This window comes from Pyrgilauda ruficollis, unplaced genomic scaffold (genome assembly GCF_017590135.1).
Source record: "Pyrgilauda ruficollis isolate IOZ18807 unplaced genomic scaffold, ASM1759013v1 scaffold57, whole genome shotgun sequence".
In the NCBI taxonomy this organism is placed as follows: Eukaryota; Metazoa; Chordata; class Aves; order Passeriformes; family Passeridae; genus Pyrgilauda; species Pyrgilauda ruficollis.
Window position 1 is genome coordinate 7125720 of NW_024527377.1, and position 14301 is coordinate 7140020.

The 14301-nt window shown below is 43.8% G+C and overlaps 1 protein-coding gene across 1 annotated transcript in view; it reads right to left on the reverse strand.

Moving 5' to 3' along the window:
• Window positions 1-4540: 4540 nt before the first annotated feature.
• The window catches only part of RNF145 (ring finger protein 145), a 37410-nt gene continuing 27649 nt past the window's right edge, over window positions 4541-14301 (reverse strand). Inside the window, exons 6-10 of the mRNA XM_041482022.1 lie at window positions 11705-11845; window positions 10464-10646; window positions 8702-8849; window positions 7668-8024; window positions 4541-6148 (exon numbers count right to left, since the gene is read on the reverse strand). Of these exons, the coding sequence (XP_041337956.1) occupies window positions 5720-6148; window positions 7668-8024; window positions 8702-8849; window positions 10464-10646; window positions 11705-11845 (1258 nt within the window). The 3' untranslated portion in view covers window positions 4541-5719. The remainder of the gene's footprint in view (window positions 6149-7667; window positions 8025-8701; window positions 8850-10463; window positions 10647-11704; window positions 11846-14301) is intronic.

Below are 14301 nucleotides of genomic sequence, written 5' to 3' on the forward strand. Positions count from 1 at the left end.
TTTCCATCTGAAAACAAACAAGGGCTGAAACAGTTTATAAAGGAACCCATCTTTCAAGGACATTTCCTTTTAAATTGCACAATGTGGCTCTTAGCAAGGAAAATAAATAAAACTTAATCTCTCTGCATTCCAGCTGGCATTTTTTCCCCAAGCTAGAAGGGAACAATCAATTTAAAGAAAACTCAGACTATGGTCAATTAAGAAACTGTATATCATTTCATTTATAAATACCAGATACCTATTCAATTGATTATTTTAATCCAATTGAGTCAGTTTTTACATTTTAAAATTCCTGGGCATGAAGTAATTTATCCACATTGCAGACCTGGGCTTTTCACATCTGTTGCTGCAAAATTCTGCAGCTCGTCTGGTCTTTGGCTGTGCTGTTAGCTGAGAGTGTTTCAGCTACCAGATTTATTTAAGGATGTGGATTCTAAGCCTCCAGGAAATGGCAACTGCTGGGGAAATTTGTGTCTAATTACTTGTAACACAAAGAAATCTTTTTTTCCTTTTTTTTTTTTTTTTAATTTGGGTTGGTTATGTATTTAAATTATTTTTCTCCTGTGACTTCTCTCTTTAACCAGGATGGTGTCCCTTAGGTTTGTGTGTGTGTGTCAGATGTTCTCTGAGTGTTGTTTAATGAGCTGCCAGCACCCAGCCCCTGCTTCTCCCCTTCCCAACCTCCCTTTTCCTCCTGACTCTGTCATCTTCATCCTGCTCTCCTCTGCAGGGAAAAGGAGAAGGAAAAACCCTCTGGAAAACGACCTTTGGGCTTCTGGGGGAGTTGTAGAGAGCTCACCAAGTCTAGCAGGCAAGCTTTTTCCCTAAAAGTGTTTGTTTTCAAGAGAATAACCAATACCTTAGAGCCACGGAATGCATTTGCTGCGTGGTTTATCAGCTGGATCACAACTTCCCTTATGAAAAGGGATGGAATTTCCCTGGCCAGGCTCCCCACACTGGCACTCAGCATTCCCAGGCACAGCAGAGCTGCACCAAGGAGAGAAGCCACCACACCTGGGTGTCTAGCAGGATCCAGGGAGTAAAACAGCCATAATTAAGAGAAACAGGCATTGTCAAAAAGAAAACTGATGTTTTTGGGGTGTGGGGCTGTGAGCTGTGATCTTTAATGTGGCTGCACACACATATGACAAAAATGGGGACCAGCAATACTGCCACACTCAGCATTGTAACACTAAGAAAAATGAAGTTCAAGGTTGCATTTACTGACAACTTCAAGCCAGCAAAGCCAAAGAGATTAGAGGGGAAATGTATTTGTCAATCTTTCCCACAAATATTTTTGTGAGGCTTAGAATGAGCAATCCACACACAACAGCTCCAAGCACTGCAGAGGCTGAAAAGCTGAAAAATTAAAGGTCTCTTCATACAAATTTAACTTGCAGGAGGAAAAAAGCCAGCACCAATCCCTGGCCACCTCCACAGCCCTCCTGGGAGCAGCACAGACCTGCAGAGAGCCATGGATTGTTCCTTCTTGAGACCTTCCAGCCCTGCACTCTGCACCATCCTGCAGGCTCCAAACCAGGGATGCCTCCTGCCCCGACCCAAACAAAATCCAGTGACATCAGATCCACCCCCAACTGGTTCCTGTCATTCTGAATGTTTCCCAAAACCAGAAAATGCTTCAAATGGCCAGTTCTCCCCAAAAGTGTCTGTGTGAGACAGGTGGCGGTTACACACTGATATCATTATTCTTGTATTTGTATTTTATTTGCCAGAGAAAATCTGAATTTTGTACCAATTGAATTCAAACTCCTTGCCTGTCCCTGCCAGTTAGCAAAAATGTAAAAGTCTGTTCTCAAATATTCAGACAGCTTAAGCCCAGTTATTTTTGTCTATATTAGAAAACTATTGAGGTAGCTTAGAAATTTAATTTAATCAGGAAAAAGGAGACTCCAAAAGAAGAGATTTTCCCATGGTGGAAAACCTTGTGCATTTCAAGAACTCTCAGCCTTGGCATAAATGAAGTGTTTCACTAGGAACAAGGAAGGAAATAGATTCCTCTGCTGCAAAACTGCCAAAAACCAAAGGAGCTGAGAGCAATGCAGCTCAAAGAGAGGCTTTCAAATCAAACCCCTCACCACAGACTTGTTTCTCTCCTCATGGAGTCATCCCACCTTGTGTAAATCCACTTATTTCCCTGAGCCCAGAGCTGGGACAGCCGATAGGACTGACTAGACACACACCACCTCACCATGTGATCAGCGCTCCTATTTCCAACAAAAAACCAACCAGCCATAAAATTCCCAACTGTTCCCATTATATCACCTAGCTGGAAGCATCTTTTTGAGTCCAAGTGTTCATCAATCACACCACCATCATGAGTCCACATGAAAACGATTTCAAGCCTCAGCCTCCAGTTACACCCTGACCATAAACACTCCAAAAGCATTTTTTTCCCATTTACTCATGCACAGCTGCAGAGAAATAGAAAATCCACTCAAAGCAGTGTCCAAGAGGGAGTTCTGCACCAGACAGAGCACAGAGGTCAGGAGTGTTCACCCAGATGCTCTACAGAGCACTGAGACAGACGGTTCATTTCATTCCTAACCTCCCTGCTCCTCCAGAGCAGCCTTCCCTCTTTTCCTCCTGCTCAAGTTTATTTCTCCTGCAAGATCTAAGCTGGCCTCAGTTTTGGCAGTTCTCACTTCATCCCTGAACTTCCTGACCTACAAGATACGGCCTGCTTGGCTTATCAGTATTTATTTCCCACCCACCCCCATTCTTTGCAGGCATATTTTCAAGTTTCTCTTAGGCTAGCTGTCCCTAGTTTTCAGAAAATGGTATCCTGCCAGCATTTCTGAGTCGCCAAAAACCAAAAACGAAGCAAAAAAATTGAACACACTCACCACTTCCTTTAAGTTTTTTAGTCAGAATTTTTCCAATCAGTTTGCTGTGCCTCATCCACCCTGTGGCACTGGACATGCTCCACCTCACCTTGCTCTTACAACTCTTTATGAAGTGTTGGTACCTCGAGGTAAATCACCTTTCAAGCCCTGTTCCTGTGAACTCTGCAAGCCTCTCTCTGCTCCCCTTCCTCTCCTTTCCCTCTTTAAGGCACCATTTTTCAGTGGGAAGTGCATCAGAGCTGTTTCCATGCCCCTCTTTGCAGGGTGCAGGACTCCCTGAGCCTCCACGTCTTGCAGCACCTTTTCCAGCACAGAACTGTCACTTTTGGGTCACTCCAGTGGGAATACTGCAGCATCATTTTTCCTGAAGGATCACAAACCTTCCTGGTCTGCCAGGCTGCCCTCCAGTGCCACATCCACGTTTCCATCCTGTGATCCTGGCAGGCAGTTGTTTGTTGAACCTGCTGCTGGTGTGTTCACTCCCAAGGAGCCTCCAGGAGCACTCACCCACATTGCTGGAAATCAACAGTCCTTTCCTACAGCTCTGGCATTACCTATTAGCTGTGAATAATTCAGGTTATAAATTAAAAGGTGCATGGCCAAAAGGCTCCTGGGCACCAGCAGGGAAAGCAAACCTCAGGGGGGTGTTACCTTTTCGATGCCACTTCCTGCATTCATGAGAATGATGTGACAGTGTGGGACAGGAACGGCCCCCGTGGTTCCTTCCTGCCCTCTGCCCCCAGGTGATCCCACAGGTGAGTTCCTCTCCCTCCCTTCCCTGGGGTCACCTGTGTGGCCCACAGAGCCCTCCAGCCTCCCTTCCCAAGGCTGACCAAGCCTGGACTTACCACTTGGGTAACACTTGCTCCCTACCATGGATCTGAGGGATTCCATCCCAAGTTTCCCATTACTGAATTATTTTTCCACATCCGGGGACAGCAAGCAGAGCTCAGGAGAGTATCCTTCAAACACATCCTGTGAATTAAGGGAAAGCCTTTTTCCCACCATACTAAGGAGCATCCCGTAACAGCCCTGTCCAGAAAATCCCCATTTCCTGACTCCACAGACTTTTAAAGTGTGGCAAGAATGGAAACAGCCTAAATTATGTAGATGGAAAGCTTGGGTAGGGACAAAACATCCTTTTGAGAAAGATTCAATTCCACAGAAATGCAGGCATGCAAGAGCAGGACCCAGACCATGGACTGACAGGAGAGAAGAGTTCAAGAAAATATTCTCAACTTTTTTTTCCCCCCTTCCCCAAACATACCAAGCTGCTAATAAAAGTTTTGGGATGATCAGTGAAAGCACATGATAAATCCAAATTTCTGATTAATAGTCAAGAAAACAAAACTGAGATACAGAATCAGAAGATGGTGTAACTGATGTTCCAATCCTGTCAGGGGGAAGAAAGAGATTTGGGGTTTGTGTGGGGCTCAGTAGCAGCAGGCACAGCCTCCAGGAGCAAATGTGCCTTTGAGTTCTGCATTGGTCAAGATCTGGTGCCAAGAAGAGGGGAGGGCAGGAGGTACCACCAGGACACAGAGCACTGAAATGGAAACGGGGGAGAACACAGGCATAGGGAGTTTCACTCATCAGGGGAAAGAGAAGGCTATTACTTGAGTCTCTCAACATGTACTTGTGGAATTTCAGTGCAAGAATCACATAACCAGGTGTAAAAATCTTCAAATGTAATTTATTAAGACATTCAGCTATGTCTGTCAGTCTACATCCAAATTTACTACTAAAAATAAAATAGTATCACATTTCACATTAGGAATACCGACTTTGAAAAACACTTGAATCAAGCCTATCGTATAAATAAGTGACTAATTTCTCTTCATATCAAAATTCACATAAAAAAATTGCCTGCCCCCTACTCCCGCCTATTTCCCCACCCCAGTCCCTTGTTCTACTTGAAGCCATGATGAATGTAAAAATTTAAGTATGGACATGTCCTTGTCAAAGAAAAAAAGGTGCAAACCTATTAACAGCTTTTAAAAGTGGCATTTGCGGAGTCTGATCATACACAATAATGTACTCATTCCCAAAGTGCAAATATCGCCAGAGTTTAATACTGTTTTAATTCAGCTGCAAGGGTTAACATTACACAGCACAGTCCTGCAAGGCCTCTATCCGTGCCCTAAAACTCATCCCACTTTCCTCCTGAAGAGGCAAAGTGTTCATGAGAGCTTTAGTTTACTTCATGCAGCCCACACTGTGCCCATTATGAGCAAAAGTTTCATATACATCAAAATATTGACGACTCTGTCATAAAAGTCAAGAGTCACTATAGATTACATAAAGTCAAATGCAACTGCCCCAAGAACACCCAAAGCATACACACGACGTATTAAGAGTGCTTCCACCTCCTGGTACAATCACTGCTGTTACATCTTTGATTTTTGCTTACGTGCCATAAAAAATGTCAGCAACCAGAGCTGCCCATCTGCCAGAGAGCGGCAACCCGCGGCCCGTAACGCCCCTCAGGACCCGGGACATGGCTCTGTGCAACTCCTCCCCCTGACCAAAACCAGCCTCCTGTCCCTCTGGCCACAACGTCTCACAGACCCCTCGCTCCTCTCACCCCCCACCTACATCTTGAAAACACTCTAGCAGTGCTATTTACTCCCAGACATCCTTCCTATGCCCACAGTTCAGAGAGCTTCTGGAGTCATTTCTACTGCATCTCACTGGAGTTACCACTACCAAGCAGCCCATAAAAATCAGCATGGGAGATTACATTTTGACCAGCATTAATAGCTACACTTCTTTCACAGCTGTGGAAGGATTGGTTTTCTTCTGAGTCAAACGTGGATCTCTGAAATGCGTTTGTTCCCACGTCATCCTCTGTAGCCTCAGAGCTGGACACAAACCCTCAGATCTCGAGCAGAGCAGCCCTCCGGGGCTGCAATGAGTTCTGCAGCACAGGCTGCTCCCTGGCTGGCCTCGCAGGGGCTCGTGTCACCGTCCATGCCGTGAGACCCCCCCGGCTGGGCACAGGCCTCGGGGCTCTCGTGTCCATCGTGGCCCCTGCTCGGGCTGTCCTTCACACTTGGCCTGTGCTCACGTTCAGCCCCAGGCTCAGCTGTGTCTCCAGGCCTGGTGTTTTGCTCTGCACTAGGATTTGGCTGCTGCACTGGCTCTGGTCCCAGTCCTGGGAGCTGTGAAGGGCTCTTCAGTTGGCAGTGGCACAGAGGGCAGGTTTCCTGCACGTACAGCCATTTCTTAAGACAACCCGCATGAAAAAAATGGCTACATGGAGTGATTACAGCAGTTTTCATATCCTGAAAGACACAAAAAAAAAAAAAAAAAAAAAAGAAAGAAGCTCAAATATTATTGTTTGTAATCCCATTCCTCATTCCTCTTCTCTCATCTCATGCATCTAATGGGCTCACCAGGCACAGACGAGACAGAAGCAGCCCACAGACAAGAAAGAGAACATTCCTTCCTTCACATCCACAATGTTTCATATCAGGAGCAGCTGAGGGAGCTGGGAGGGCTCAGCCTGAAAAAAGGAGGCTCAGGGGGAACCTTCTGGCTCTGCACAACTCCCTGACAGGAGGGGACAGCCAGGTGGGGCTGTCTCCCCTCTCTCAGTGATCAAGCAACAGGACAAGAGGAAATGGCCTCAAGCTGTGGCAGGGAGGTTTGCTCTGGGCATCAGTAAGAATTTCTTCACAGAAAAGGTTGTCAGGCATTGGAAAGGAGGTGGTGGAGTCACTGTCCCTGCAGGTGTCCAGGGAAGGCCTGGAAATGGCACTCAGTGCCATGGGGATCAGCCACAGGCTGGACTCCATCTTGGAGTCTTTTCCCACCTTAAAGATTCTCTGATACACACACAGTTCAAATACAGGCCAGGTCTTGTTTTCTTTATTACAGGCATTAAAAATGAGGCAAAAAAACTTTGTTTGTAAGATATTATTGAACATGACCTTTTCAGGATGAGAATCACAGGACTGGTTGGCTCAAGAAACAATCAAGCAACTCAAAACAGGACAACGACGGATACAACATGTAACAACACCAGAAATTAAATGACACCATGAACTCTGCCAGCTGAGACCCACATAATACTAGTCTGGTGTTTTGAACACTGTCATTCAATCTGGCAGTTTTACTCTTCAAAGAATTTCTATCAAGTTTGGAGCCAATCCAATCCCACTCTTAACTGTACACTACTAATGTTAGGGTGATTCTTTCACTGTCACACATAACTACAATTTCCATTCAAGAGTAAGAGACTTTGGAGCTGGAAGTGTGATAAAGATATTACTTTCAGCATTAATGCCTAAGGTCCTTACATCTGCTGGCTTATGTCAGCAAGACCCTTAACCTTTTGATAATTAGGTTTCTGCTACAAAACTGACACTGCACATGAAGCAGCAACGTCTGTAGAGACTGAGCTGCTTCTACAGAATAGTAACAAATCAGCTCCCAAGAACATGTTGTCTTTCACTACCAAAATCCTCCAGTAATGAAGAAAGGGAACATTTGCTGCTATTAGTGAGACCAGCTCAACCCAAACATGAGAGGTGTCAAAGCAGCTTAAGGACAGAGTCTGCTGTGTAACTGCAGGAAAAAAAAGGCAGTTTAAGCACATCCAAGCTCTTCATTCCTAAGAATGATCCTGGTGACAGCACTCCAAATCAATTTGCACAAAGCAGAAAACTGGGTGATTCCAGTAACTTACTGAGCGCAGTATTATTCATTAAACATAATTCAAGGCACTTATTTTATTAGCTGAAGACTGAACTTAGTGTGGTATTTCAACTCAAGCCAATCCTTTGACACTTCCATTCCCACCTGGTAGCAGATGGCACAGATGTCATTGTGCTGCTCCAGCTGCTCCTTCGTGGCCACGGGCAGAGATTTTATCTTATTCACAGCGTCTCTGCGAAGGAGGAAACTCTTCCAGCCCAGCTGGGCCCGCAGCCACACGTTGTAGTAGGAGTGGATGAAGATGATGACGGAGCCCATGACAGTCCACTCTCCAAAGATGGTTTCTGAGACTCCATAGGCCACCACGCACAGGGCCACCAGGAACTCCAGCAGCCGGTAGGTGCCGTTCACGTAGTAGATCACATCATCCATGTTCTCCACTGGCTCTTTCCTGAACTCCTCCACCATGAACAGAACATAAATGAAGAGGGTCCCAAGCACCTGAAACAAAGTGCAAGACCATGAGCTCAGCTTTCTGAACTGGAGCTTGAGTCAGGGCTGGCCATCGAGCTCTGTCCACACAATGCTCCCAAGCTGGACAGAGGGCAAGCCCCAAAGTAGTGGAATTGTTGCTGAACTTCAAGGCAAATAAAAGTTGCTCTTTCTTTCAAAGTATTTAAGCTTGTTCCCAAGTACTTCCCCTTCTTTACCTTCTTGAGTCCAAAACACAGCTGAGTTGATTAAACAAGAGTGCTGAGCATTTTAAGGGGCAATTAAAAAAATTAATAATAAAAAGCCCAAGTAATAACAAGTACTTATAGTATAAAACATTTCTTCTATTTACACTACTGTGTTTCAAACATCAAATTGCTTTCAAAGAGTTACAGGTAAGTAATGACACATAAATGAGTACTCTGGGAAAAAAACCTTTTTACTATGATAGTTACACACCCTCAAAAGCCTTTTGGCTTTACAGTTTGAAGTAGACTTCCATTCACCTCTGTTCTCAGCCCACCCAGGAGCTCCTCAGCCTCAGATACAGGACACAGAAAGAGATTTTTTATTACCCCTCATAATTCTGTCCTTCTCTCATCCCTGTTCTTTTCTCATCATGTATTTTCCTCCTCAGAATAACAGGATCACAGTTAATACAGCGCTTCACAGGGCTGATTTCTTACCTGAAGAGAGGTCAGAATACTGCTGGAGATAATGATCAACAGCCAGAAATCCATGTGGAAAAACTGACAAATCATGTAGGCCATGTACGCGGGGAACACGAGCAAGAACAGACAGAGGCTGACTGCTCGGAAGTGCTTCCACAGACTCCTGCAAAACAACACAATAGGTTTTTATTTTTCAAGTCAGATTTGAGTGTCAGAATAAGAATAGAATGACTGCTGGATGCAGGCACGTTAGATAATTGCTCAAGGCTTTAGCTGGTTGAAAGGAGTTTCTATTTTACTTGGGCACAGTCTCATTCCCAGCTTGCACACATGCTTACAACTGTGGAAAGTTCTCTCTCATCTGACCTTTGCTGTTTTCAATAGAAAGACAAAAATTATGGGCAAAATAAGTTGATCTCAGTGTTACAGATGGAATGAATGTTACAGATAGAAGTCCATTAAAATAAATTATTAAACGTGTAACTGTTTGGACACTTCTCTAACAAACAAGAGGTCTCCAAATTAAATAATTCTTGCATCTATTCTTCATGTTTTTGCTAATATGTGTGGGGCAAAGCTACTTCCTTTCATCACCAGATTTAACCCTGCCACCTTTAGAAGTATATTCCCCAATTCAGAGACCACTAAAGAAGAAATGTAGCAGGACTTGAACATTTATCTCTGCCAGTCCTTACTCTGCTCCTATCACCTGCTTCTTCCTAATCTCCTCCCCAACCTAAACACACCATCAATCTTTTTAGAGCCACCCATTTGTGAAGGCTTTCAGAATATCTCCACTAATTTACTGTACCATCTCTACTTGTTCCTCAGGTTGTATTTTAACCTCACTTAGCTCTGGAGATAAGGTACAGAAAAAGTCAAACCATTTGGGGGCACAGGACAGCAGCACAAACTGATTAATTCAATACAGTCTGAAGGAACATCAGAGTGACTTTGAGGTCTGCAGTTTTGTGTCTGTAGGTGAGGGAGTGAGAGCTGAAGTGGAATTTATCCTGTTTCTTGCTGATTTAGAACTCCCTGGGAGATTTGGCAGAAGAGTTAAAACTCGATATCCCCACAGTCTGCTTGTTTAAGCTGGGCAGATGCTCCTATCCTGGCTCTACTCCCTTTCCCTGTTTCTATCCTGGAAGTTAACTTACTGCACACAGAACATCTCTAAGCTAAACAAACTCTACGCATAAACAAACTTCCTCTGTTCACTTCTTCACTTACAGGTTACACAAAGGGAAAAGACAAATGCAATTGACAAAGATAAAAACAGATTCATATGAGAACAACACATAGCACCAATACAGTTCTTCAAAACACAAATGAAACCGAACAATCCCACACAATCCAAACATGTGGGACACTAAGGCAAACCTTACACCTCTTATTTTGTGCCAGTAAACCACATCATTTTGGGATCACAAAAAAAAATAGGTTTTACAATATTTAACATAAGATCACTCCTAGAAACTTCCCACCCTCAACAGCTGGGTGAGATCACTGCTTTAGAGGGAAACTCACCCAACTGCAGAGGAGGTTAAGAAAAACCATTCTGCAAACACACACAATAGAGTGTGGGTGGGGAGAGCACAGTCCTGGATTTGCTTAACTGGAACCACAAAACTAGAGAACTTGGACTAGAAAAGAAATCTGCACACAGAAAATAAAACCAAGGCAACTTTGCAAGTACTAAAAGCCATCAATTACTAGTTTATCACCTCCTAAAAGAACATTGAGTAACTCTCAGTTTAGGAAACCAGTCTCTTACTTGTCCCTTGAGGCTCCCAATGCCAAGACAATGGGATCAGCAATTTCCAGCATGGACTGAAGGATGGATGCCACCACAATGAAAAGAATAATACTGAGCAGGAATGCCCGATGCACAACTTGGAGCTCAATCAAACCTGTCTGCACGGCCAGGATCAGGAGTGTGACTCCTTCAGTCATCCCCCTGCAGATCAACACAGTCAAAAAAACAAACAATCACATCTCTGTGTCAATGCTGGTTCAAAAGTACATCCAGAAACACCAGGAAATAAACTGTCTGCTTCTGTCACAGCCTTTCATATGTCACTGGTTTTAGGTTTCACTGGTGTCCCTTGGAAGGCTTTAATCAGGGAGGGATGTTTTCAGAAATGCTGAAGTGCAGGGCTTATGAACCAGCAGATTTTGCTCCTGACAAGCAGCATTTGGGCTACATCCAGCTCAGACACCACCCAGCACAAAGCATTTTAAGGACCCAGTTTAGGCAAATCACCAATTTTTGTCATTTTTCAGTTTATTCCCCCTGTACCTAAACCAAATACAGCTATCCACTCCTTTCTGTCTTGGAACCTCAGAGTGACTTGAATCCCTCTGAGGAGCACCACAACTATTTTATTGCAATAAAGTACATAATGCACCAAAAGATGTTTTTATACAGTTACTCTTATTCAGCCCCAATTTATAACCTTTCTGCTTCCGCATCTTGGAATCCAAAATGTAAAACATTCTTTTGCAAATGGTCTCAAGTATCTACAGAGAGTTATGGGCTGGAGTAACAGGAAAGGCAGTGTCAGGATCCCAATTTCATATTAGACAAGTTGGGACAAGCCTGAGAAAAGCCATTTTGGCTATTTCCCATAACAATTTACAAGCAATCCATACAATGCTGTGTTTTAAATCTCACAGATCAGTAATGTTTCATACGTGATTAGAGGGGACATGAGGAAATGAAAATACAAAGTGTTTATATTATCCAAGCATGTGAAAATTTTTCAGTGACTCATGAAAATACAAGTGATTGTAAATCCCAAGTAACAGCCCTGAATTTTTGCAGAAATGAACCATCTCCCAAGAAGTCTGTGACAAATATTTTCACCTCAAATCTTTTTAATGCACACACACTGGCATACAAAATACCTGCCAAAAGGTCAAGAGTCAAAAAACTGCAATGCCACCCCTGTATTTTTACATAAATCCCCTTTCTATCTGTTTCTTTTCAGACCCTAGGCACAACGAGGCACTTACCTGTTCATAGCAGGATCGTTCATGAACGCTCGGTAACCCTGCAAGTAAAACTTGCAGAGAGTCAGAACTCCCAAAGCAACAAAAGAGACTGTGAAGACCAATCCCAGCAGTGAGTATGGAGTGCTACAGCATTCGGCAATACTGCCAGGAGAGAGAGGAAAAGAAACAAAAAGAAAAGGTTAAAACTACTGTGATGAGCTCTCCCCTTGTCCTGTTAACTGTGCAAGTGTAAAGCAAAATTGGACCGGTTTAATGAAAATGTTAAAAGTTCTACACTGCCATTAAATCTTCCAATAAAAGAAAAAGGTGAGTGGATTTTATTACTTCTTTCCAAGATATAAGTTGATTGCAGCTCCCCCTTGGAGGCAGGGCTGTGCTGTGACATCCCTGCAGTCCCCTCAGCACAGGGCCACGTGGTGGCACTGTCCTGCTGCCGCTGGGTTCGCAGCCACAGGCCAGCCAGAGCCTCCACACACTGCTGGAATTTCACCCAGCACCACAAAGACAGTTAAAGCAGATGGATTCACTAAGGCATGTTCTCCTCCTACCCATAATAATGCACACCAACATCAAACTAATAAATCCCGTTGGGAGACTGGGGCTTTTTGTCAGGGTCCCCATCAGGGTCAGGTGTGCAACACCTGTCTTGGGAACAGCCGAGCTTGGAAACAGCCGATGAGCCTGAAGCAGCAGAAGACAGCAGAGAAGGCTCTTCTTCAGCTGGTTTCTTCCTCTCTTTTGCTACAGCAAAGCCCCAGAGATAGAGACCCCAGACTCCATTTGACAGCTGCATCACCCACTTTCAGGCTGCTCTTCTACTGGCCCTGGCACTGTGTTATGTGAAGCAGCCCAAGCCCTGAATGTGCTTCAGAAACACAGCACTGCCAATGCCAGGCAAAGATAAAGAACCTTTAAAGCTGCCAGCCAGGGGTTACACACCCGGAAATACTCATGCATAATCCAAGGTAATACAATGACACATTCATTAAAAAAAAAATTTAAAAAATCTTCATTTGTTCCTCAGGACAGTAGTCTTGAGAGAGAAATTGCCATGGTCAAAACCAAGACCTGCTAATTAACTGAGTGATGAGTGAAGCAGTCCAGGGCTCTGACAAAAGAGTTTTGAGGAAGCACATGCTTCAAAAATAAACAAAGCTCATCCAAGAGACATTAACTTTGTCTCTTAGTGACTACTTAAACCTGAAATAGCCTTTGAAAGCAATTCACTGCAGAAAATGTTGATATGTTTACATATTCTATTTACAGTACTTCTGGTAAGCCTTAAAATTCTGCCTGTTTACCAAGCCAAGGGGGGCAAGCAAAAAGCTTTTAGATGTTCCTGCTGATCAAGATAGTGAGAAGCAGTATTTAAAGCAGTTATTTATTCAGGGCATTTGAGGAACTCTACGTTTTGCTTCAAAATAAATTATCAGTAATCAAGAATTCTGATTTTTCTGCTTTTTTGTTAGAGTAATGTTAGGACTCTTCTTAAACTTGATCTACTGTGCAAAGGACCCAGAGGAGCTTATGAGGTCAAGAGATGCCTGGGGAGCTTTACTATGTTTATGTGTCAAGCACAAACTTATAAATTGTCCCAAAGAGCTGAACTCTTCATGGCTTCTCAAAAATCATAGCAGTTACAAACCCATGGAAAAGATTTTGAGAGGAACAAGAACAATGAAAGGTACAAAATAGTTTTAAACAGCAAATATTGAACAAGAGCTTCCCAGTCTGGGAAAAACAGATTTATGCTACTCTCAGTCTTCAAGAAAACAACTTGATATCCATGTCTCCCCTCCCCAGTACATTAACTGAGGGACACTGAATGAAATTATATGGATTCAAGCAATCACAATGAATTTTTCATTACAGACATGAGTCTGTGCTAGAAAAATGCCTTCCCTCAGGATCTTCCAAATGACACAAGTGTATGGGCTCAAGGGCAGAACCCACAAACTGATGGAAGAGTTTTTGGAGGGTTACTGAAATACTTATTAGCCACATCCAGCTAATGCAGCTGACAGAAGAAGTTGGATGCAGGATTGGATGAGTCCTAGGAAGCATCCTGTTTGTCACATAATGGGTGGGTGTCCTTCCAGGACCTCACCTGCAGCCACTGCTGGGAACTGGATCCCAGGCTCCAGCAGGAGCTGGTCTGATGCAGCACAGCCACTCCTCATGGAGTCAGACACAGCTGCTGTGTACACCCCAACTGCTCCCACCTGAACTCCAGCCCCACTGCTTGAAGCAATTGTTCACTTACAGGGCACAGATGCAGAATTCACTTGTTTTCATGGAAGAGCACATCTTCTCTTCCACTCTGTTGAACAGCCAGCACTACATTATTACCTGACCTGACAAGATACTTCAGCTCCCTCCACAGGGTCAGAGGCTGTTAGTGATACCATTACAGTTTGTGTTTTTAAGATGAATCAGTGTTTTGTCCCTGTTTTGCCACAAATAGGAGAAGTATAACAATTTGGTGTAGGAATAAACTCAACTTCAAGGAAAAGGACTGCTTCTCCTCTATTGTAACAAAACTAAAATTCCAGAAGAAATGAACTGGAAGAAAAATTTCAGACCCCAGTGGTTTAGTT